This window comes from Biomphalaria glabrata, chromosome 5 (genome assembly GCF_947242115.1).
Source record: "Biomphalaria glabrata chromosome 5, xgBioGlab47.1, whole genome shotgun sequence".
NCBI lineage: Eukaryota > Metazoa > Mollusca > Gastropoda > Planorbidae > Biomphalaria > Biomphalaria glabrata.
The window spans coordinates 18,219,860-18,247,683 of NC_074715.1; the positions used below are offsets into that span (position 1 = coordinate 18,219,860).

The 27,824-nt window shown below is 37.9% G+C and overlaps 1 protein-coding gene across 14 annotated transcripts in view; it reads right to left on the bottom strand.

Annotated features, from left to right (window-relative positions):
* The window catches only part of LOC106060855 (ras-interacting protein RIP3-like), a 215,055-nt gene that overhangs the window by 65,091 nt on the left and 122,140 nt on the right, over positions 1-27,824 (bottom strand). For 7 of the 14 annotated variants that reach the window (XM_056029792.1, XM_056029789.1, XM_056029785.1 and 4 more), the window contains exon 2: positions 8,462-9,170. The exons of 6 other annotated variants lie outside the window; for them this stretch is intronic. In XM_056029792.1, the coding sequence (XP_055885767.1) occupies positions 8,462-8,871 (410 nt within the window). In that variant the 5' untranslated portion in view covers positions 8,872-9,170. Of the gene's footprint in view, positions 1-8,461; positions 9,171-19,436; positions 19,577-27,824 lie in introns of those variants that run through there. One more of the 14 variants, XM_056029786.1, reaches the window with a different exon arrangement.

Sequence of the window (27,824 nt, forward strand, 5' to 3'; positions counted from 1 at the left end):
TCAACAATTAGATGAGGTGTGGTAAGAAAAGTCAACAATTAGATGACGTGTGGTTTCAACGAATTGGCTGGAATGTAAACATTTGATTCTTTTGAAATAAGTTTTGTTTACTGAGGTAGACCCGAGAGTCGTGCATTTTTAATGCTTCAACCATTTCAATTCCATAGAATTTAGTGCCTTTTTTCTTCGTGTTTCTAGTAAGAAGTCAGCTGACAACAGAGGCACGAGCCAATTATATTTTTGACAGGTCAACATGGCTGGAGATTTTATAGTTTTCAAAATGGGAGATTTCAAACTGTATGTGCAATGTAGGTAGAGTACATGCATGTATGTATGTGTGTGTATGTGTGTATGTATGTATGTATGTTACGTATGTATGCATGTATGTTATATATGTATGTATGTTATGTATGTATGTATGTATGTATGTATGTTATGTATGTATGTATGTTATGTATGTATGTATGTTATGTATGTATGTATGTATGTATGTATGTATGTTATGTATGTATGTTATGTATGTATGTATGTATGTATGTTATGTATGTATGCATGTATGTTATGTATGTATGTATATATGTATGTATGTATTATGTATGTATGTATGTATGTATGTATGTATGTTATGTATGTATGCATGTATGTATGGATGGATGGATGGATGGTATGTATGTATGTATGTATGTATGTTATGTATGTATGTATGTATGTATGTATGTTATGTATGTATGTATAGGTAGAGTGTAAGTATGTATGAATATATGTATGTATATATGCATGTATGTATGTGTGTGTGTGTGTGTGTTTATGAATGAAAGTAGAGTGTGTTTGTGCACGTCCATCTATGTGGAGGTGTATGTGTTTTATCTAGAAGGACACGGCGAGCTGAGTGAAGGTATTCATCGTTCTCCTGATGATTTAGTTGCAAGGCCGGCCCTGCCTAGTGGCTATACAGAACAAGATAGTTGGAAACTGCATCCTTTGTATTGGTCTCTCATCCATACTCTTGTGATTTCTGCCAGTGAAATAATGGCATGCTATTCATCATCCTTTAACTAGTAATTGACTAGCAGGCATGGAGCCCAAGTAGAGGAAAGCGTAAACAGGGACGTCATCTTATAACTTGGCGTCACATTTTCATGGAGGACCTCAGAGCAGTGGACACCAGGTGGGAAGACGCTTCAGACATTGTCAGTAAGAACACTTTATGGAGACAGCTTGGCGCCTAAAGTCTTAGATCTAAGTAATTAAATTATAGTGCATCTAACATTGTTTCAATTCAAATGTATTTTTTTTATTAATAAAACAATTAAAGTCTCCAGTGAAGATTTTTGTTTCTGTTCGACGTGCTCTGTGTCTATTGACAAGAAGGTTGTTGGTATATTCAATGCTCTTAAGATGTCTGTCATGTGTGCTGTCATGTCCTTCATGTGTGCTGTCATGCTGTCACATGTGCTGTCATGTCTGTCATGAAGCATGTGTGTGTGCTGTCATGTCTCTCACGTGGGTTGTTATGTCTGTCATGTGTACTGCCATGTCCTTCATGTGTGCTGTCAAGTCTGTTACATGTGCTGTCAAGTCTGTCATGAAGCATGTGTGTGTACTGCCATGTCTCTCACGTGGGTTGTTATGTCTGTCATGTGTGCTGTCATGTCTCTCACGTGGGTTGTTATGTCTCTCATGTGTACTGCCATGTCATTCATGTCTGCTGTCATGTGTACTGCCATGTCATTCATGTCTGCTGTCATCACTTCATCTGGACTACATTACAAAAGCGTGTTTGCTATAGGTGGAAAACAGATTTTGATAAAATTATTGATAGTTTTGTGACCAAGAAAGCTCGTAATATTTATTTCTAGTATATTTTCTTAACGCACAATAACGTATTTTCGCTAATTTATATCTGATGGGGGGGGGGCATCATTATGAGATGTTGCACTAGGCATCAAACACCAGAACTACGCCACTGATTTAACCTTTCGTCCTCGCCAATAGAAATAAACAAAGTTAAAAAAAAACAACTTTCACTTTGTGTACATTCCGAGTCAAGGTTTGTGAAGACTCTGTTCCAGCGGTTAGCAGCAAATCGTTGAACAGTACCACAGAAAGACAATCTTGAGGTCCCAAGCCACTTTGAATAATTAGTTCACATAAACTTCGGTAATTTCACTTCAAAAAGTAAAGTAAAAAGTAAAGTTCCCATTTCAGATCTTGCTATTCATAGAGCAGATGGACGTCAAGGTCATCTGTTACTGTGGCTGACGGTTAACGATGGTGTCATGTGGTCAGCACAACCATCAACCGCCTTTACTCAAATAATGTCAGGTACCCGACAGTACCCGTTAGAGCTGGGTGGACTCAGAGGCGCCCGAAGATCCCGAAATTAAAAATTCAGTCCTGACCAGGATTAGAAGCCGGGACCCTGGTTCGGAAGCCAAGCGCTTTACCACTAAGCCTCCATATCACTTCAACGTTCTTAGCTATGTTTTCAATCAGGTCAAGCTGACATCACACACTGACCTATATTTAAGTGGAAACATCACTCGTCCATATTAAGTTCCATTTTACAAATTGGCAATGTGAAGACAGACAAGAACGATAAACAAGTGTCATCCATACACTTCCGTAAGATGTCACTTCCTACCGGCCAAAATAGATGTCTGAAATTTGAAGGGGTTTTTTTTTCTTCTAGAAATAGCTGTCACGCTATTTATAGCACGGCTACACTTCCATTTGATAAGATGCCCGGGGGGGGGGGAAGAAGAAATCTAAGATTAGTTTACGAATAACCTTTTCTTTTAAGAATTGAATAAAATATGACAGAGTTAATAGTATATATTTTAATAGGAAATCTTAGAAATTCCGAGTGGCTGCATCATGGTTGTTGTGTCCTAGCAGTTTTCTCATGATGGTTGTACCGAAGTGGTTGTACAAAGATCAAAGCATTCGTATCTGCACGCACACCCACACACACAAACAGACACACATACACACGGCTCAGGGTACTTCTCGGTATTTCCGAATTTTGCTTCATCAAACCGAATCTAAAAATACAAATACATAAAAAAATGTCTAGAGCTGAGATCGAGGAAACTTCAGCAGGGCAGATACAGGGCAGATACAGTTTGTCTGAGGCCAGGGTGCAATGATTCGGCGAAACAGACTAAACGCTCTAGTCGCCTTATCATAAGTCTGATTCCTTTAGCCGCTAGATACTTTTGAGCACTTCAACAGAAAGAGAGCTTTGAGTGCTCAATACGTTAGTCTCCACTACCTCCATCACATGAGATGTTTCATTTCCATATTTCGTTCAGCGATTCCTAAGATAACATTGTTCGCTTCAGAACACAACAGAATGAGACAACATATGTTCCGGAAGCTAACATTGGGCAAACTTGTGGGGCGTCACCAAAGCTGCATCCTCTATCGAGAGGCCCGAACAAGACACTGTCCCAATAAATACCCTGTTATAGAAGAAAAACTATACGGAGAACTGCGTAATATGGAAACCACTGCGCGATCTCAGATAACTGATCTGAAGCCTTCATTAAAAACAGAAGAAGAAAGATAACATACAAGGAATCGATTCGATTCTAAACCAACTGAACTAGCCTAACACTTCTAAGAGAAGCTCCATCAATAAATGCAGCTCTGAGTCTAGTCACGTGCTCATGCCACGATGTTGTCTGCTTGCTTGGGTTAGATCTAGATCTAGTCACTAGAATAAACCGAAAGAGATTGTTCTCTCTATAAACAGTAGAGTAACTAGCCGGAGAGACAGGGGAACGCACCAGGAATGTACCGGCTAGAGTCAAGTGGGGAGTTATCTCCTTATCAATATGAAACGTACAGACAGGTCGGTAAATTCTATCTCTTGATTGCCCGGGGTAATAGGAGAAAATTAAGTCTTTATCTCTTGTCTCTGTATAAAATAGACACACTAACTTTTTTATAGCCCCCCCCCCCTCCCACCTCAAGATGATGTCCATTTGATGGAAATATTTATTTTATTGCAATGTGCTAGCTGGTAGACAGTCTACGGGAAGTCGGTGGGATATAGAATACAATGGTGAGCGATGTAGCAATAAGATAATACAATGGTGAGCGATGTAGCAATAAGATAATACAATGGTGAGCGATGTAGCAATAAGATAATACAATGGTGAGCGGTGTAGCAACAAGATAATACAGTGGTGAGCGATGCAGCAACAATATAAAACAATGGTGAGCGGTGTAGCAACAAGATAATACAATGGTGAGCGATGTAGCAACAAGATAATACAATGGTGAGCGATGTAGCAACAAGATAATACAATGGTGAGCGATGTATCAACAAGATAATACAATGGTGAGCGGTGTAGCAACAAGATAATACAATGGTGAGCGGTGTAGCAATATGATAACATACAATGGCGGAACGGTGTAGCAATAAGCAGCAACTCTTGTCTCAGTATACAGTTGCATGGAATGATGACAACACTGTGAATCCCATTGGAAGACTGATAGTTACCTTTCATTAAAATTGTCAAGCGAATCTTTGTCAAATTTGTTTTCTTAAAGCGTCATCATCTATTTCTTAGGCGTCTCCGTATCAAGCAGGATAGGAGATATACATGTATTTTATTATCAGTACAAGAGTATTTTGATTTGAAAACAGAAGCATTGAAAAAAAAGATGAACTCAGTGAATTAATTAATCTTTTTTTTCCTCTGTCACTCTATTTAAACAATAAGTGAGGTAAAAGGTTGACTATGTAAAGAGATGCATTTTTTTCTGGGTTTCGACTTATATCTCATTAAAAAACATTTTAACATTTTATCTCTTTAAACATAGAGCTAAATTCTGAAGTACATTTTATCACTGGGTTGAAACTAGGATTTTATTCGAAACTAGGCTTGATGAAATCTTTAAGTTTTAACGTCTGCTGTGATTGAAGCTTTGATTAAAAATGTCGGTGAGTGATTCATTCGACGAGTTAAAACTTAAGCTAGGATTAAATCTATCGGATTCAACATTACATTTAATGTCTGGGTTTAAACTTAGCTATGATTTAACCGCAGAACTTACGATCCGATTAAGTTTAAACCTAAGCGGGGATCTAATTTCGGCACATCCGCAGCATGCGTGCCTGATTAGTCGCATTAGGTACAGATGTCCCACGAGCTCAAATATTACTAGGTAAAAAAAAAAGACAAAAACAACAACAACAACAACAACACACCAGTGTTAAACCAGGTCACAACATTATCAGATCAAAGAATGGGTGACTTGCAAATTATCAATACATGAAATGAACAAGGGTGTTAGACCACTCCTTGACCTAGAGAGATAAATAATATCTAAATATATCATCATAATGAGCTAAAGTAGGCAAAACAACAACAACACACATACACACCCACATACTCACATACACACACATATAGACTTAAATATATATATATTGAAAGGCATTGAGTCATCTATAAACTTCAGTAAGAAACCAATTCCATTCCGTTTAACAAACACACGTGGTTGCAATATTCAAGTTCCCCTGTTAGGGCCAATACGTTTCTTTTGGCTAACAGCCTTCACTTTCCTCAACAAAAGTCAGGTACCCATTAGAGGGGGCGCCCTAATTCAAAATACCAGTCTTCACCGAGATCGAATCCAGGTTCGGAAGCCAAGCATTTGGCAACCGCCCCCTCCCACATTTAGTTGCAATGTTAGATATAAATAGATCAAATGAATGAGCGTGCTTTACGGGTCAGGGGTCAAACGATCTCCTCACAGAGTAAAAAACTAGTTTCACGACAGTATAGTGCGTGTCAAGACATGGAAAATGAGAGACCATAAAGAGAAGAAATAGGGAACTTGCTACGAAACATAACGGCACCATTGAACTCAGCCATCTTTGGTGGTGATGTGGCCCGTGAAATATGAGTTGGTAATTTCATTGCCCCCTCCCAGGTCTAATACGTTTGGGCACCACTGCATTGGGCATTGGAAGTTCGCCGCGACCTTTTACAGACACTATTTTAATTCAGCTTTATATCCCACAAGACTACACATGTGAATGGATCCAGACTACACAACAAGGTCAAGAGGTAAACAAAATATCGAGATTTTGTATGTAGTCCTCCAAGGTCATTTAGACTGGTCCTTTAATTATGAAGGCCGCAATTTATGAAACTATTTCATGAAATAATTTATGAATCATAAAATGTTTGTAAAAATGTTGTATAAACTATTTTATAGAATGTTTAGTAAAATGTTTTGTAAATTGTTTCACATGTTCCATCAGATTCTGAAGATTATTACATCCTAGCCCAAACCTCCCGGGGGACGACGGGGGATGCCAGCGGAAAGGGTTTGAACCCGAGATCTTCAAGACCACTGAACGACAGTCCAGAGAACATATCACAAGACTAGGCAGCCATCCTGGCCTCTTATCATTGCTAACATAGGAGCACATGCAAGTGGACAGATCGAGATCAGCTTTTACTTTTATCACGAACACCTCAGCTTTCTTTCCCCATGAACAAAATAAATTGTTTGTAGTTTATAAACATTAGAATGGCAGGGCCTTTCTTTAGTTCTTAATTCCCCTCAAAAATATTGGATAGCAAAAATATTATTAATACCTAATCAGCTTCGACATCGATAAAATAAAGATTTTGATTACAACTGCACTTCTATGCTGCAATCAATATTTTAAAAAAGGTGTGTAACGTGCTGAATTTAGTCACACTACAGAGCTGTGTTGTTATTTGTTACTACCACAAAACATATTGGATACGTTAGATTGTTCTATGATGGACGACTCCAATTAAATGACATGGCAACCTAATTAAAAAGTTACGATGTTAGGCCTCATGACAAATTGAAATTTACAATGAAATGTTATGGCGGTCTCAGTGCCGGACAGAACCAAGTAGAAACCCCATGGCAGATTTTGCCTAATTGTGACAGCGGTAAAGTGCCTAGCGTCCGTCCCGAGAAGTTCTCTGGTTCGAATCTCGGTGAAGACTGGGTTTTTGAATTCCGGATACCTAGGACGCCCCTGAGTCCACTCTACAGTAATAAGTACCTGACATTGGTTGGGTAAAGTAAATTCGTTTTGCCTTTTATCTTTTAAATTCGTATAGTTTTTGGAAGGCACCCTACTTTCAGAGGAGTCTGTACTTAAATCCCGTTCTAAGTCCTTTTGTAATTTTACAAACTCCAGTGAGTGTGGTTTGTGTACAATTCGTGAGTATTGTATTGATGACAGAACAATGGTTCGACTAGTTTTTAAATTATTATTATTATTTAAAAAAAAAATCTAAAACAAACATTCAAACAAATAAAAATAAATAAACACAATTCGTTGACTTAATTATAAATCACTATTATTAGAATTTAGCAAAATTGTATAAAGCTCGTCTGCTAGACCCCCATATAGAGCTTAGCGCAGAGGATTAGGATGTAAGGGAGACCATTCCAAATATTACCTCATGGGTTTTGTTTCCTTGAAAGAAAGAAAGAATTCGAAGCACGTCAAATAGACCTCGGAATGAATCGATTGTATCGTAGGTTGAGCTTCTGGCTAAAACCAAGCGAGAATTTCCTTCAAAAACAAAACAATAGAAAGTATTGGAAGTGAAATGGACATCACTTTCATTACATCATCACAAGAATGTGATAGAAGGTTATTCTATACCTGCATTGTATGTATGAATATAGCCCCTATACCGTGCTCACTCACATATCAAAGGACTATTCCAAAGATAAATGTCTGTCACCCAGGAAAGGCTCACTTTCATCCTGGCGTCATTTTCATTCTTTTTATACAAATTTAAAATACCCAGGCACAACTTTATATTTCTTTTAAATGAGATACATAACAACAACCTGATATATATATAATTGTCTATATGTTATATCCGGATTCAATGGTGAATTATACTACCACATACACATTTTTGAAAGGTCTGTGGAGTTAACAACTAAAAGCTTAACCAAAACGTTCCAGTGAATATACTGCTGCTTTTGCATAACCATGTACTCTGTAAATTTGTCATGGCGACAGATGTCATATTTTTTTTTGGCAATTCATTATAGTCAACAAGGAGAAAAACATCAACTCTTAACAGGTGTAGATAATACATAGATCTAAAATGTTACCCACAAACCCTTAGCTCATCACCTGGTTTGTAATGGAAGCAGAACATGACAAAGTCGTCACTTTAATTAGAGATAATATAAGTTAGAAGATGTATTGCATTGATAGGTAGGTGTGGAAGTTAAGTACAAACATATCATCTCACTATAGGTTTAGTTTTGTAAAGGTTAAAAATTATGTGCTATAAATGTATTTGAAAGCCTAGTAAAAAAAAAAGAAAGTACTTTTATGACCATAATATTTATAAAGTGTTTTGATTTTAATGAGTAGAATAAAAAAGAATTGCAAAGAAAAAAACAAAAAAAAAAACTTTCTCACCTTTCGCTTTGGTTCTTAGAGTACGTGTTAAATAGGTCATCCGGGGAGATCACTACCACACACGTTTGAGATTCGTCAAAATTAACTGTCTTCCGCTTCCTGTGAGTGGCGGCGCTGCCGGACGAAGATGGAGTCGCCGCCGCACTAGAACAGATATCCGATTCAGGAGTCTTCAGCAGCGAACAGGAGGCTGTTCCGGAAAATCCGGAATCAGGGGTGTTCACCTGTGAAGTCGAAGAGTATGACGGGGTAGCGAGGTCCTCTCCGAAATCTCCACCGTCGAAACGAATGGGAGGACCTATTTCCCGTCTGTTAAATCCGCTGGGAGGAATTTTGGTTCTTTTGTGGTTAAATCCTGGAGAATCCAAGAAACTTCCCCCACTGCCGATAGACATCACTTGGGCAGCCATGTCTTAGTAAGAATCACTTTCCAATTGGTAGGACGAAAAAACAAACAAACTAGAAGAACGACAAATCACTCTAATGCACTTATTACTGAAATACTGGCTTTAGCAAAGTTTACAAGAAAGTCGTTCCGAGTGTAGACATCTCACTTCAGTTCTAGTCCTAGATTCACATTCTCTACTTAAGTGATAGGCAGGAATCTCGAAAAGAAAAGAAATGTACGAGCTACTAAGACATGTTTCATAGTTCTTAAATGAGCTTAAAATGTCCCACTGTCCAGCAGCATTTCGAAAGAAGGAAGTGCCTGTATCACACGCAGAGAGAAAGAAAACCATCCATTGAAAAAAAAAAAAGAATGTATTGCTGGCAATGTTACAGGGACAACTTATACCCCATTATGTGTGAAAATAAAAAGCAAGCTTTTTAATAAATAACTAAGAAATACTAAACATCATAGATCTAGTCTGGACTCATAGGTTTCAAAATGTGAACATGACTTTAATTTGTACTTAGTTTTGTAAATGTTGAAACTGTAGTGGGTATGTCACTTATGTTAGACATTTAATTTAGCGCACGCTTTAAGAGCAAACATGTATGAATAAGATTAGCTAAGAGAGAGAGAGAGAGAGAGAGAGAAAGAGAAAGAGAGAAAGAAAGAGAAAGAGAGACAGACAGACAGACAGAAGACAAGGAAGAAGAGAAGTAAAAGAATGTGTTATGAACTAACAGGAAATGCGAAAAAAAAAGAGGTCAGCGGTGTTACTGTATCATAAAATTCTTTCAGTGATAACTTTATAAAACTTGATTATGTTTTAAACTAATTTTTACCACTGTTTAAATTTAAAAAAACAACAAACTTCTAATAATTCCGAGTGCCTCCCCCTTCCCCCCATCCCATTTCCCTATAACAAGTTTACGCCTCTGCAGCTCAGCGTCAAGTGAGTTTAATTATGTGAAACATTTCCGTGTGCCAAGCTCAGCTCTGAAAAATAAAAATAAAAAAGCGCTGAAACTCTTGTGGTCTTGAGTCTCTGTTTAGACAGGACTCGTTCATTCAAACAGACAGGACGCTGCGGGATAATGGAACGGCATATTGACTGGGATATTAGCTAGTTAAAGTAGGAGGGTAGAAATACCGAGGTAAGTACGTCAGGATTACACCGCACTAGAAATATAGAGGCTAATAGTGTGAAAGTACCAGAGAGACAGAGAAAGAGAGAGAGAGAGAGAGAGAGAGAGAGAGAGAGAAAGAGTATAAGTAAAAGAGAAATCAAGGAGAGAATATATCAACGCGAAAGAAATAGTATTTGTAAAAGAAAAAGACAGACAGGTTCAGACTTCAAATAGTATCCAGACTTTCTATGACTAATTTGAACTTCTAAAAGACATTCACCATAGGCTTAAACTTGGACAATATGGTTTCAAAGCTTATAACTCTCGAAATGAACTGGCATTACAAAGGGCTAGACATAAAGTTCTGCACACAATATATATATATATTTGAACACAGGGTTAGGAATTTCGTGATTTTTAGGGCGCCCCTGAGTCCATCGAACTCTAATGGGTGCCTGACTTTAGTTGGGGGAAGTAAGGGGGTTGATCGTTGTGCTGGCCCCATGACACCCTGCTCGTTAACCGTTGGCCAAAGACATTGATAACCTTAAAATCATCTGCCCTGTAGACCAGAATGTCTGATAGGGGAATATTACTTTTATAGAAACAGATGACCTTAACATCATCCGCCCTGTAGATCACAATGTCTGATAAGGGAACTTTACTTTTATAGAAACAGATGACCTTAACATCATCTGCCCTGTAGACCACAATGTCTGATAGGGGAACTTTACTTTTATAGAAACAGATGACCTTAACATCATCTGCCCTGTAGATCACAATGTCTGATAGGGGAACTTTACTTTTATAGAAACAGATGACCTTAACATCATCTGCCCTATAGATCACAATGCCTGATAGAGAACTTTCATAGAGTTTATGAATGTATTTGTACATGACACATCTTCAATATTTAATGGTGTACGCAGCATAGGGTATAAAGAAACAAACTTCTCTTTTGATAAGTACATTGAAGAAATTGAGACCCTTGTCAAGAACAGGTGTTCCATCTCAAAACCAGTGACTCTCAGTTGTATGCTGTTACCTCATTATTACACGTCCGCAAGGTCGTCTGAAGCTTACACACCACGCGCACGCACATCTAGTCCTCGACCTGGGTTATTTAGTTATTTTTTAAAAAGTTTCCACCCACCCCTGATCTCTAGCCTCACAGCGTCTACCTCACATCACAGGTACAATGAGGTGTCAGCTCCACTCACACACACGCGCGCGCGCACCGCATTCCTCATAAAGCTTTCAGATGTAAACAGGAAGTAGTTAGAAGTGGCTGACTCTAAGACTCAAGGCGGTAACACGACAATTGGTCCCTGGCTCTACACTAATAATGTTTGCTTCATATTGGTATTTAACTTAAAGCCTGGGTTTTTTGGTTAACACAATCAATAGTGACCTTCTTAATAATTCTGACGATTTCAAACGAAGAACTATTTTAGACATCAATCTAAGGCTGAAAATAATTTTATTTCATGGTATTATTGCTTCAAGTGACGCTGGTATTGCTTGGCTAATCAAATCTCGTAATTTGGAACTCTGATCTAGCGACGTGGTAACAGAAAGTAGCCGTTTGTGAATTAGCAATGAATTGATTACAATCTGGAAAAGTAATGTATGCATTTTAATATCTAAACTTCAATTTTGTAATAAAGAAAACACACAAAATACTTCAGTCATGAACACACACACACACACACACACACACATACATATCTATATATTAAATATAAAAAAATCCAAAGAGATTGTGGTGAGATAAATGACACTAACTGAAAGACCCCAATTCACATTTTTTTCCACCCTTTTATTTAAAATAATCTTTGACCCAAGAATATTTCTAGACATTTCTTGATTATATGTACACTATAGTTAGAGCTGTTATTGTTATCTCCCTTAGGCTAGGATGAGCTATAATTAACTCTTCCACTAGCCACTAGCTTTCTGTATGCACTGGAAAATTAGTTACACAAACTTTTCTTTTGTCGACTTTGACCGAGACCAATCGTTTTGGCAGACCTGGTCACTGACCAGCGACGTCGCAACCTGTGGAAACCATAAGCTCGTTGCCACATCGTAAATAGTCTGTGACGTGGCAACTATCCCACAGATTGTGACATCGCAGATCAGTGTTGAGGCCTCCTAACAAATGATCTTGCATTGACACGTTTTATAAGTCAAGTGACACTAACAGAGAAGCTATTGTTGTGAAGATTTACGGAGACCACCAAAAGAAATGGTAGTGTCTATCCAGTTTTAAAGGACTGTCTTAATTGTTCGATTCTGTGATTTATAATCAAAATTATATCGTTGGATTAATGTAAGATTAATGATTAAAGTCGATCCTATCAGGACTTGAACCCCAAAACAATCAGTAAGAGAACAATGCTTTACTCCACAACATCATAGCTATAATTGAGCTGTTCATAATGGAATCACGCATTTTCTAGTAAGCCGCCACTCTAGAATCTTTACCAGACCAATGTGTTGAAGGCTGCTTCTGTAATCCAGGCAGGGCTTAGTTCTCCAATATTGTCTCTGATACATGTCTGCTGACAGATCGATGTTATTAAATGGTCTCTATCGTTTCTTTCTAAACTAGATCTAAGCTTTGATAGAATGTACATGCAACAGGAAGCTTTTAACTCTGAAACAAGTCCAACACTTTTTTTTGTGTTAAAGTTGATAAAACCTCTGTCTGTCTGTCTGTCACAAATCCTGTACACTTCCTATTCTCGGATCAAGTTTAAACTTTGCACAATTATTGATTGACGATGACAACAGATGAATCAATAAAAAAAAAAACAAATGAGTTGATTAATTAGTGGCAATTAATTAATTTTGTTTTAAATAGAAAATGGGAGATAAATCTTGCAGTATTGATATATATGGCATATTTCTCTTACATATGCTTTTGTGTTTTTTTATAGTTTTTGTTTAGAATTTTGTATTACAGAAAGGAAAGACAGACAGACAGACACACTTCTACAAATACTAAACACCACACACATTCCAACAAATATACCACAACCCAATACATGCCACACAACCCCACACCACACCAAACAACCACACACTCACACACCTACCACGCCACATGCATTTCCACCATTTGACCACACATAATATCACACATCGTTCTTAGAGGCGTCGCCTCTTAATCTTGTAAAGTGATTAAAAAAACAACACTCTACTGATAGGCGCTATAATTTACTCTAAATCTGAATAAGCTGCAGAAAAAAAAACGAGGAAAATCTCTTTGCTTATAAGCTAAGTGACTTATAACAATGACGTTTAAACTTTGACCGCTAAATAATAGTTTCTAGTCAGACGTCCGTTGTTACGAAAAAAACATTTTATCTTAGTACTGTTTCCATTCGTTCTATTTATTTTGGCATTCATCTCACTTTCCAAACACCTGGCTCTAACAAACATGGCTAATCACTGACAGGTTGTCACGTTAAGATAGCAGACTTTTACGGGAAATTGCCGACTTTTACGGGAACTTGCGGACTTTTACGGTAACCTAGGCATTAAATGTGGATTTCTGTTAAATATCAATTTCTTCCCCACCACACAAATCCCCGTCTCTTGTTCTGGTGGGTGGCATTGACAGATATGACTTCCACTTTGCCCAGCGCTGGCCAAACTTTGGTCTCTTGAGCCAACTGTTGACCAGTCGCGTGACTAGGATGTTGACCTCAGGCAACGCTAACAAAAGGCAATTGGTAAACAAGTTTTGTTGTTTTTGTAACCCTCAGCTGCAGTGAAACAGGAAAACGTTTCCTTTGCCCCACAAAGTAAAAACTTGGTAAAAAGTCAGAAAAAAAAAAGTTTCTGTTTTCTATGATTCGGATGTTCCATTAGAATTGAAAAGCATGACATCTGAGTCCAAACCTCCCAAGCGGAAGGCAGGGCAGTATTGCTGCAGACCTGACACATCGCCTGAACATTTCTCAGAGGAAGTAATGCATTTCTTTTATACTATAATAATATTATACTATTATATCATATAACATTATAATAAACATTACACATAAGCCAGGATGCTAGCAGTCAGAAAGGTATCTTAACTGCCACGTCATCATAGTCGGACTTCTACTCAAACATCACCCTAACAGACGACAGATAACTAAGAGAAACCAGATCTCATCTCTTTATAGGACACCAGGTCCTTTGATGGTCAACTTTATAACAGCGTCTAATCAATATCCTGTTAAAAGACAATCCGCCACGTGGACACACACACACACAAACTGGACGCTATTGGGTTGGACCCTGTCCACCGACTGAGCCATTAATTTAGACCAGGTCTATTTATCTTCCTGTCCCTCATCCATCAAGGATCAAACCGCAAATAATTTCCTGAATACAGTGAAACGAAAGGAAAAAGAGTGTGTGGAGACTCGGTGAGTACAAGATAAGAGAGATGGAGACACTAGGTGAGTACAAGATAAGAGAGATGGAGACACTAGGTGAGTACAAGATAAGAGTAATAAGAGACATAGAGACAAAGGAAGACTCATGAAAACGAATGAAGCTAAATGCAAACAATTACCAGGTCAGACTCGTTGCAGTCTCGTGTGATGGATGAATAAATAGAGTGATGGAAGTATACAAATACAATATAAGATGTAGTATCGGCGCTTGTCAGAACATAGATATGCAGTTTTCTAACATAATATGAACTATAAATATATAAAAGCACTCTAACTCTGCTTGGAGAGTAGATTAATGTACCCAAGTACTCAGCGACACATTATAATATTGGTGGCTCCACGTTATTAAAAAAAAGTGTGACGCTATAATAATAATAAATACGCTTTAATAGTTTCAATTATGGTTTATAATTTCTGCAAACTAATTATTACTTAACATATGTGTTGTATATTAACTGAACATAATTGTGCCAAATTTCAGCTTGATCCGAGATTGGGTCTCGGAGAAATAACGTGTACACATTTTTGTATCAGACAGTGACAGTGACAGAGTCAGTTGACACTTTAACCCTGCTCCACTTCCCCCCCCCCCATTTCTTAAAGTAGATCTACTAGCTTTTAAAACATTCCAACCAAAGACCTTTACATCTTCTGTATCAGATAATGCGCTGTTCTAATTCTTGGACATTAATTTATTAGACTCTTGAATGAATAATGCATTCACGCGGAAATACCCGAAGACGTTCAGTCCGTTCAAGATATGTTTGTATTCTCGTTCTCTAGAATACTTTTCAAATATTACTTGTTTCAAACGTCAAGTTAATTTTGGTTTAAACTTTAAACTTCAATTTGAGCAGCATGGAGTCTGCGAATCCAATGACGTCACGTGTCCGCCTCTAAACGTTAGAACGTGAATCCTCCAATGGAAAAGCTTCAGTCGTATCTTGAAACTATAAATAGCACGCACCTCATCATCATCATTAATGAACGTCACATGCATTGTGATTCGTTGTATCGATCAGCAGTTCAGGTGATTCTTTTATCGACCAATAAACCTTGAACTTGATTTATAAGCCTATGGTAATGAGAGAATAGTACATAAAATTGCCCATAGGAAACTAAACCTATATGGGATTTAAAATCCAGACGATACATTAGCGGTACGCAGGGCCCGAGTGTGGTACGCAGGGCCCGAGTGTGGTACGCAGGGCCCGAGTGTGGTATGCAGGGCCCCAGTGTGGTATGCAGGGCCTAACACTGCAATAACTTGCTAAGAGCTTCCATACTATTTTGGTTTGTGTGCCAGAAATGACGTCATCAAATATTGAGAAACAAGTCTCTGTTCAGATGCACTGATTTCGACTCAATTTACCACTCAGTCTGTAATAATAGTCACAAGAATGGGTCGCAAAGACCCTGACCCCTATATTCAAATTCTGGGCCAATGGTGACTAAATTATTTTCCTCACTCGAAGTTCCCTTATGCGCTGGGGCCATGGATTCCCGTTTACTCTCTCCAAAGGCCGCCTCTTGTAATTTAATCCAAACTATAATGCCACCATAACAACATCATGCCAATGTTTAATTCTCTCTCGTTATAAGTTTAGTCTAAGATAATAAGGCTGACATTGTTCTAATGCAAACAGCTAACACTCAACATATGGAATGTATTTTTAAAATTCTTTTTTACTTTTGTCGAATTTCGTCGAGTACTAAACCTCCATTTTGTTATTTCTTTACGTCGGCAGACGACAGTCCAGTTCCCTCCCTTTCCATCTGCTACCACCCCTTTCATTTGTATTAATAGACATGCATTCCGGTTCATGGCATTACGTTACATCTTATTGTTTAGTCTTAATAACCGGCTGGTTCAATTCAAACAACATATCATGGGTGACAGCGAGACCATTTGTTCTATAAGGCTTGAACTCTGGCCTGCAACATCACAACCTGTGGGCAATGGAGACCAATAGATTGTTGCCGTGACGTACAGACCTGTGAAAGGCAACGAACTATTGGTAAAAAACTGCCCACAGATTGTGACGTTGCAGGTTTGTGTTCAAGCCTTTTATAACGACTGGACTCGGCTACAGCTACAAGAATGTTTAAGAACTTAAGATTTTGGTTCAAATAACGGCTGGTCCGATTAACCGTAGTTTAACTAAATGGAATAGGATGTATGCTATAATGTACACCAATGTTTCCCAAACTTTTTCCTTAACGGAACACTTCACACAGTCTGAGTATTTAGCGGAACATATTTTGTTTTTTTTTAGATTACTTCACGCCGTGGCCTACTAGTTAATTCTTCCAGTAGTTCGCGGATCACCAATTTAGGCTTCGTGGAACACTAGGGTTCCGCGGAGCGCAGTTTGGGAAACACCGACGTACACCTACACTCCGATGCTTGGGACATACATGGCACACAGTAAATCACGTGTTCGTCTCGCATCAATCTTAGAAAGCAATAGTCCCGCTATTGTTGTCCTCGACCACCTCACTCACTACCTCTCCAAACCAAGCGAAACTAAAAATTGTATTGTATGACTCAATCCAGTAACAGAAAAAAAAAGTATTCACTGAAGGTGAAATGTAGGGAGGGGAAATGCAATGATTGAAAAGGCCTCAGGTAAATGGGGCAGGTTATGATAACCTAGCTACGTTAGGTAAAGACTGAGAAGCATGTTATACAAGACGTGAAAGCAGGTTTTGACTGGAGACTGTCAAGCAGAATCTTGTCCAGGATACAAGGTTACTTTGTCACCGTACGGAAATCACACAGTGTGCACTTCGTCTAATCAATTGGATGTCCTGCTTGAACGCAAGGCGGATGTCACCGGATGTCAAAGATAACTCGAGGTTTAAATTTTATCAACACAATGTATATTCTATATAATACACCACAATATCAAAGTTTCTTTAAGTACCAAGATTCAGTGTACTAAAAGTGTAGTTATCGAAAGACTCACAATTCAATTTCTGAAGCAAATGCTTCCGAAAGCTCAGAGATAACAAAAGGCATGTTCTATGATGCTTTATTTAGTTTTTGTGAATTCCCGTTTTTTTTACTTTCTTCATTTCTTTATCCGTATTTCTGATGCCGAATTTGATTTGTGACCCTCTCCACTATATGTTAGTGGGCGTCAGATTTTTTTTTTAGTTAAGTCCTTTACGGCAATTCTCATTCTCGACCAGCTCGTCACACTTCAAGGACAAGTAAACAATGGTTGGTAAAACTTTTTCTAGAACCAGGACATCTGCCTTTCACATCTCGTGGGTATCAGCCTGTCAAAAAGTCGCTTTTTAATGCTTGTTACGATACTTAAAATATTCTTTCTAGATCTAGCCAATTTTTTTTCCGCTTTCTCGTATTTGTCAAATAGTGTGTCAACAATACACAGAGTGCAAGATCCCATTATTCTGTTACAGAACCCATTCATTAGACGGGAGATTGATCTCCTAGTGAACAAATGAAGCGACTAGAGACCAATCAGACTAGAAGTGACAAGAACAGATCAGACTAGAAGTGACAAGAACAGATTAGACTAGAAGTGACAAGAACAGATCAGACTAGAAGTGACAAGAACAGATCAGACTAGAAGTGACAAGAACAGATCAGACTAGAAGTGACTAGAACCGATCAGACTAGAAGTGACTAGAACCGATCAGACTAGAAGTGACAAGAACAGATCAGACTAGAAGTGACAAGAACCGATAAGACTAGAAGTGACTAGAACCGATCAGACTAGAAGTGACTAGAACCGATCAGACTAGAAGTGACAAGAACAGATCAGACTAGAAGTGACAAGAACCGATAAGACTAGAAGTGACATGAACAGATCAGACTAGAAGTGACAAGAACAGATCAGACTAGAAGTGACAAGAACAGATCAGACTAGAAGTGACTAGAACCGATCAGAATAGAAGTGACTAGAACCGATCAGACTAGAAGTGACAAGAACCGAGACCATTCGTCAAAGAAGGCCTCAACACTAACTTGCGACGTAGAAAAATGTGGGCAATGGAGACCAATAGTTCGTTGCCACGTCGTACAGACCTGTCCACAGGCTTCGACATTGTAGGTCAGTGTTGAGGCCTTCTATGTCCATTGGTTCCTCTATGAACTTGGTTGTGACCCTGACCTCTAATGAACTTGTAAAGCGCGTGCAGAGGGTGTTTAGGCCCTAAAGGTTATCTTAATCAAACAAACCTAAGTCTCCAATGTACACAGTGTTCTGACCCGAGTGTACGCACTGCGCAGATTGGTATGTGGTATTCGTCCAGATTGTCCCATTTCGTACGACTTTGATAGCGAACTTCAAACATTGACAACAAATACTTGTATTAGTAGACTTCAGTATTGACAACATATACATGTATTAGTAGACTTTAGTACTGACAACATATAATTGTATTAGTAGACTTTAGTACTGACAACATATAATTGTATTAGTAGACTTTAGTACTGACAACATATACATGTATTAGTAGACTTGAGTACTGACAACATATACATGTATTAGTAGACTTGAGTACTGACAACATATACATGTATTAGTAGACTTGAGTACTGACAACATATACATGTATTAGTAGACTTTAGTACTGACAACATATACATGTATTAGTAGACTTGAGTACTACTAATAAAACACGAACATCGGAGGAATAGTTTAAGTGAAATATAAAATCTGATGAATTTTTAGGATCTACCAAAGAAATAAGTTCTTTCAAGATTTAGCGTCCATGGGGCAGATGGTGTTTTTAATGCCCACAGTTCACGAGGAAGTCATGTGGCCAGCACAACGACCAATCATTTTTATTTTCCCCAAGTTGACCTAACTAATGTTAGGTACCCATATTAGTTAGTTGGTCTAAGGGAAATACTAAAATCAAGCATTTGAAAAAAACAAAGTCTTCACTAGGATTCGAACTCTTTACCGCTCAGCCACCACGCCTCGTCCTATTACAAACTAAAAGTAAAATATGATGTTCTTCCTGTTTACCTTAAGGAAAAGAAAATGAGGCCAAGATCGATGCGTGCGTTGACTTAATGTACTCCACTGGTCGCATTGAACAGCACGCACTGAATCTGATGTGCATGATATCAAGTGTCACATTTTCAACGTATTGAACACAGTCTAAGTTGTACACGTCACTAGCTCCGGTGTGTCGCGACACAGATGTGATATTACAGTAGATCCAAACACCTGACCGCGCAGTAATTGTGAAGGATTACAGGTAACAATGTAACCCACAAAATCACACATCTTCAACGTGTGATGTACACACATACACACATACATACAATAGCTGGCTGTTTTAGACTACCGATAACAAAGATTTGGCATTAGTCATTGCAAATGCCGGATTTAAACGTAAAGAAGCCCAGGACATTCTTGATTTGTTAGGTCTCCATACAATCCCATTAGAGCGGACGGAAAAACAAGCTAGGACTATTGTTAATAATGTTATATATTATACATCAATGATGGTGGTTGTTGCAGGGTTTTATTCTTCTTGTATATTATGTACAGACTTGTTATGGAGTGTCTTAGGAACCATACAGACTTGTTATGGAGTGTCTTATGAACCATACAGACTTGTTTTTGGAGTGTCTTAGGAACCATACAGACTTGTTATGGAGTGTCTTATGAACCATACAGACTTGTTATGGAGTGTCTTATGAACCATACAGACTTGTTATGGAGTGTCTTATGAACCATACAGACTTGTTATGGAGTGTCTTAGGAACCATAAATAAGATTTTTCGGAGCATGATCAAATAGTTATGTATAGATGAGGTCGTGATTGGCTATGTGTGATTGATGACACAGAGATTCAGTGGCAATCTGAATGTTTATTTTAGGTATTTTTTTGTGTTTCAGAAATTAGCATAATTATGTGCTAGGCCTAACCATATGAAGAACGGCGGGGAATGGTAACTTTAAAAAATTAGCTCGGAACCAGCATCGCGACCAGACCGAAGCACATAACGCAAGGCAATATTGCCATTTAGAGTCCTTTGAAGAAATTGAAAATCTTATTACATCTTGAATTTTAATTATATTTTAAATATTACTATATTCATTTGGAAATTCTCTGCATATCTGTGAATTAATTGTCTTATTTAATTTTCTAAAATTTATTTATTTTATGACTAGATTTACAAGTTTTTGATGTTCCTTCAGAATCGAGCAACCAAACGTCCTGGTTCAAACCTCCTGCAGGAGGACAGAGTTCGAACTCAGGACTATCGAGACGACAGACCGAAGCACACGTCACACGACCAGGCAGCCGTATCAACAGATGGATTGATCTCGGATCTCGGAAAATCTAAATATTGTAAATTGTCACAGATTACATTATAGAATTGTTTGTACATTTCACTTTTGAAAGTAATATAAGCCCTCGACATGAGTCTCGGGATTTAATCCTCAAATTTAGACACTTGACGTTCAAGTCAGGATTTACCCAAGGGACGTAATTAGTATGTTTGAAATCTATTGGTTGATTTGAAATTAAACAAAGACATTTTTGAAAAGAGTTAGCGCCAGAGAATTGGCGGTAGTAAGAAAGTAAAAGGCAGTCGAGAATATTAAGTCCTTGTAGTCAGTCACGTTTTTAAGAGCTCTGTTGGAAAAGCCTTTGTAATATGTTTCATGCTCATTGATTTGTAATTTGTACATAAACTGTACTTACGTTGTATTTAATAAAGTTCCAGAGTTTTGTTTTATCAAAGAATCGTCAATTGTGATTCTAGATCGTCATTTTTGTTAACTATTGAATTCAAGTAAAATCCCCGGCATAACAACACATCGTAACATCGTGCATGTTGTTACATCTGGCACAAGTGTTGTGACATTGGCACTCTCCGACAAATAAAAGTTCACGGACAACTTTTAACGAAATTTATTCAAGATCTAGGACCAATTTCTAAAACTCTTCAAAGGAACTTCATTCTTATTTAACGGAGGACAGAATTTCTGTGTTTAACAGGTCAGTTGGTTATCGATAATTCTTTTATAAAGATTTTCGTTAGAGTTACGTCTAACTCACGAAATCTATTATTATATGTAATTGGCAAAAGGAATAAGACCAATATACGTTATAACTGGCAATATAAAAGACCAGTAAAGCAAATAACTGGCAGTATAAAAAAGACCAGTAAAGCTAATAACTGGCATTATAAAAAAGACCAGTAAAGCAAATAACTGGCATTATAAAGAAGACCAGTAAAGCAAATAACTGGCATTACAAAGAAGACCAGTAAATAATTTGTCTGGCACAAAGTAAACAGAAGACCAGATTTAACCAACTGTTAAACCAGTAAAAAAAAAAAAAAAAAAAAAAAAAAAAAAAAAAAAAAAAAAAAAAAAGTACATCGGCTCAATAGCTCTATATATCAATCATACGACTCCAGTAACTACAAGTTTACTGTCAAGAATTTATTAGCAAATTGAGGCTTCAAGAACTTTGTCACTAGATCTATATTATTATTATATCTGAGATAAAGCCAAAATCCAGATATCGAACATTCTGCTCCAATACAAGAAACTAACGAGAAAATTAAATATGGCTTCCAGTGCTAGAACAAAACGATTCTTCGAATTAATAGAATTTGCCAAAGAAAAGCAAATTTCAAAGCCAGACCAGTGGGCAGAGAAACAAGAAGAAAAAGAATATCAAGAGCAAGAAGCTGAAAAACAAAGGCAAGAATCTGAAAAACAAAGGCAAGAAGCTGAAAAACAAAGGCAAGATTCTGAAAAACGCATGCAATTAGAAGAAAAAAAATTGCAAGACGCTGAAAAACGCAGGCAATTAGAAGAAAAAAAATTGCAAGACGCCGAAAAGCAAAGACAACATGAAAAAGAAAAAATGGAATTCGAAAGGCAAAATAAAGAAAGCATTCCAATTCTAGGTCACTCAAGTATGTTTGACAAATACAGATTAATGAACAAAATATCGGCTTTCAACGAAAACATTGACAATATGGACTCGTATCTCATAAGATTTGAAGAAATAGCTACAACATCCGGTCTACCTGAAGCACATTGGTCGAGCTCACTCCTTACCCTTTTGACTGGCAAAGCTGTCAACATTTGCTCACAACTGTCCATAAATGAACGCAGCACTTACTCTGATATCAAGGAAGCTCTACTGCGCCAATACGGAGCAACTTCAGCCAACTATAGAAAGAAATTCTATCATGAAAGGCCACAGCAAAATGATGATCCTCAAATTTTTGTAGCTAATATGTCAATGTGGTTTGATAGATGGGTATCCATGGCCAAAATAGAAGAAAGTTACCAAGCTCTTCGTCAACATATTATTATCGACAACATCACCCATGCTCACTCAGAAGATATTCAATCCTACATTATAGAGAGAAATCCTACTGATATACAGACATTAACCAAGATCATCAGACAATATAGAGCAGCCTATCCAAACAAGTCAGTCAAACCATCTGTTGAAGAAAATTTTGTCTGCTTTGCTCAAGACAAAAATGCAAGATATAAGTCAGATGACAAAGTCAAATGCAACAAATGTCATAAACTAGGGCATTTCACATCTCAATGCCGCAGCAGAACCACAGAATGTTCGTATTGCCATAAAAAGGGTCACCAAACTCATGAATGTTGGAAAAAACTGGCAGTCTCCAAAAATCAAAATTTTGATAGACCCACATCACCAACTCAAAGATACAGCAATAGAGAGCAATACAATCTCAACAAAACACCTGGAAATAATAAACCAGATAACAACAAACCTCGCTACAGAAGTCATTCACAGGACTCCAGACCACAATATATGCCAAACAGAAGCTCATATAACAGAAGCTATTACAATGAGCATTCAACTATGACAGTCATTGCAAAGTCCAATGGTCTCAAATTTTATCCAGGCTTTGTAGGAGACAAGAAGGTGGAAGTTCTTCGTGACACCGGAAGCACGTCCACATTAGTACATGAACGCTTCGTACACGCAAACCGTTTCACAGGCAACCACGTCCAAGCCACTGCATTCAACGGAACTGTCAGCAAGTTGCCTGAAGCCATCATTTATGTTACCACACCATTCTTCAGTGGTCAAACAAAAGCATTAGTAACACCCAATCTACCAGTGGACCTAATCATTGGAAACATAGAAGGAGTTAAAGAATGCACTCCTCAAGAACTTACTGAATGGACAAATGCCATAGAGCAAGGTCAAAAATGTTTAGCAGTAATGACAAGATCCATGTCCAGACAACAAGAACATTTGGCACCTGAACAAGTTAGCCAAAATAATCACATGGCTACCTCAATTACTCAAGATATGCAGAATGCAACAGAACCAGTTACTAGTCCAGTAGCCAGCAACAATCAAGAACACTCAACATGGACACCCCCAGCTACATCAAGCCCATCCCTACCGGTCATAAGTCCACCTCCAATTCCCGAATGTCCATTGTTGAACTTTGAAGAACAAGACGACATGCCCAGAGTCTCTAACAATGATACAAGAACTCTAACTAGTCAAACTGAAGTCCATCAAGACAAGTCATATTTCACACATGATGACTTCAAAGAAGAACAGAAACGAGATCCAACATTGCGAATACTTTATCAGAAGGCTCAAGCAAACAAACAGCTGAATCTACCAAATAAACCATATTTTCAAGATGGCCTCCTGGTGAAGAATGCCATGCATAAAGACAATACCATTCAGCAAATAATAGTGCCACAGAAATACAGGAAAGAAATACTGGCAACAGGACATAACATTCCACACGCCAGCCATATGGGTGTAGTCAAAACTAAAGCCAGAATCCTCAAAGAATTTTATTGGCCAAGTATCATTAAAGACGTCAAGAAATACGTGAAGTCATGTCATATTTGCCAAGTCAAAGGACCTAAGAACAACAAATCACAGGCACCAATTCAAGATATGGAATTGACAGACAAGCCATTCCAAAAAGTCTCAGTTGATTTGATTGGTCCTATGCCAGTAGCTTCAGCAAGAAACCATCGATATGTCCTGACATTGATTGACACATGTACAAGATGGACAGAAGCAGTACCTCTAGTCAACATTACAGCACTTGACATAACCAGAGCTTTGTCAGAGATATTTTCCAGAATTGGTTTCCCAGAAGTTATCCTCTCTGACAGAGGCACACAGTTCACAGCTGACATTACCAAAGGCTTCATGAACATGTACCACATCAAGATGAAGTTCACAACGCCCTATCATCCCCAAAGCAACGGGCTTTGCGAACGATTCAACGGTACTTTGAAGAGGTGCATTTCAAAAATAGCACACGACAATCCGCAGAATTGGGACTTATTGCTACCAGCAGCTCTGTTTGCATACAGAGAAAGTCCTCAAGAAACCACAGGATTCTCACCTTTCGAGATGGTTTATGGCGCCAACCCACGAGGACCAATGGCAATCCTCAAAGAAGCTATTATTCGCCAAAACTCAATCTCATCAGAAACCAAGACAGCGTTTCAACATGTGCAAGATACCAGAAACATAGTCATATCTGCATGTGAAAAAGCAAATGAAGCCACAGCCATAGCAAACTCCAATACCAGAATGAGAGTCAATGGAAACAGAACACTGAAACAATTTGAACCAGGAGATCAAGTATGTCTGTTACTACCAGACAAAAGCAACAGACTATTCATCAAATGGCAAGGTCCATTCCCCATACTCAGAAAGATAACAGATGTTGATTATGAGATAGACATACACAACAAAAAGAAAATCTATCACGTCAACATGTTACAAAAATATAACACAATAACTGAAGGTTCCACAAGCCCAGAACAAAATGAAAGAGCCATATCATGTCTTGCAGTCATACCAGAAGAAGATGAAAATGACACGTCTGAATTTGACGACATCAATATGCCACAAACAACTACCAAACAAACTGAATTTTGGCAAGACATCAAACTCAATTCAATGACACCGCAAAAGCAGAAAGAACTGACTACCATTCTCAAAGAAAATTCAGAAATATTCACAGATGTTCCAGGCAAAACGTCAATTGCGGAACACAATATAATACTTACTGATTCCAAGCCTACTAAAGCAAGACCTTATCCATTACCAGTACACTACAGAGACTTTCTTAAACAAGAAATTAATCAACTATTAGAGCAAGGAATCATTGAACATTCCAACTCTCCATATGCTGCACCAATAGTTCTTGTCAAACGAAAGCAAACGACAACTCCAAGAATGTGTGTCGACTTCAGACAGTTGAACAAAATAACCCAACTCGACTCATATCCTATGCCAAATCCTGAAGATCTTATGACCAAGTTTTCAGAGGCAAAGTTCTTCACCAAAATAGACCTGTCCAGAGGTTATTACCAAATACCAGTCAGACAAGAATGCAAACAGTTTACGGCATTCACCACAGCTTATGGGCTATTCCATTTCAACTTCATGCCATTTGGTCTAGTCAACGCCAGCAGCACCTTTAATAGAGCCATTCACAGCATACTAGGCAATCGCTCCGACACAGTGTCATATATAGATGACATTTGCATATTCCATAAGACATGGAACGAACATATCAAAGGGCTACAAGAAGTTTTCAGCATACTGAAACAACATGGTTTTACCATAAAGCCTAGTAAGGTAGAACTAGCCATGTCAGAAATATCCTTCCTGGGTTATAAAGTCAGCTACAATTCGCTGAGACCACAAGAGAACATTATTCAACGCATACTAGACATCAAAGTCCCCACCAGTAAAAAGCAAGTGAGAAGTATTTTGGGTCTGTGTAATTTCTACAGACATTTCATACCAGGTTACACAGCACTCATAGCTCCATTGATTGAACTCACTAAAAAAGGACAACCAACGAAGATTCCATGGTCTACAAAGCTACATACCACTATCGAGAACATTAAAGCTGAATTCTCAAGAGACACTATTCTCAAACTTCCGAATCCAGAGAAGCAATTTTACCTCGCCACAGATGCTTCATCTTCAGCTATAGGTGCATGCCTAATGCAGAAATACCAAGACACTTCACAGGAATGCCAAGAGACTTTGCACCCAGTATTTTTCATCAGCAGGAGGTTGTCACCAGCTGAAACCAGATACTCAACCATCGAACGGGAATGTCTAGCCATTGTATGGGCCATTGCCAAGTTCTCCAGATATCTACTAGGTGCCCATTTCACACTCCTAACTGATCATGCACCACTAGCATTTCTAAACTCAAAGAAGTTAGCGAACAGTCGTTTAACTCGTTGGAGTCTACAACTTACAGACTACCAATTTGAGGTCAAGACAATTCCTGGACGTGAGAATGTCTTCGCTGACACACTTTCCAGATGTATTTAATTCTTAACATAATTGTATATATATTTTTCTTCCACATATTTTTTTCAACAGGTATTCTATATCAGATGTTTCATTTATTTTAGCACCAAGCAACCCACTGAGGAAGGTCACTCATTCAAGATACTTTTTAATTATGTTTCAGCATCTTTGCATATGACATGCATCAGACATTTTAATTTTTAAATCATGAGCATTTTATTTCAGGTATATTATTATTGCATATATCCTATTATAATAGTACAGATACATGACAGACAATTGGAATTTTTCATTGCTTCACACATGTTGAGATTTATATCACATTGAGTATTATTATTCAGAAGATTGTCATGTACTATCACAATTATTTTTTCTATGTCAATTGTTCATATGCAATATATTTTTCCATGTACACATTTCCACATTAGTACTAACCAAATGAGTTGTAGTATCATAACAATTTTTTGTGTATTATACGCATTTCTATTACCATACAAATGCTAAATGGAGAGGGGGGTAATATGTCACAGATTACATTATAGAATTGTTTGTACATTTCACTTTTGAAAGTAATATAAGCCCTCGACATGAGTCTCGGGATTTAATCCTCAAATTTAGACACTTGACGTTCAAGTCAGGATTTACCCAAGGGACGTAATTAGTATGTTTGAAATCTATTGGTTGATTTGAAATTAAACAAAGACATTTTTGAAAAGAGTTAGCGCCAGAGAATTGGCGGTAGTAAGAAAGTAAAAGGCAGTCGAGAATATTAAGTCCTTGTAGTCAGTCACGTTTTTAAGAGCTCTGTTGGAAAAGCCTTTGTAATATGTTTCATGCTCATTGATTTGTAATTTGTACATAAACTGTACTTACGTTGTATTTAATAAAGTTCCAGAGTTTTGTTTTATCAAAGAATCGTCAATTGTGATTCTAGATCGTCATTTTTGTTAACTATTGAATTCAAGTAAAATCCCCGGCATAACAACACATCGTAACATCGTGCATGTTGTTACATCTGGCACAAGTGTTGTTACATAAATAAAGAAATTTAGAACCAAAAA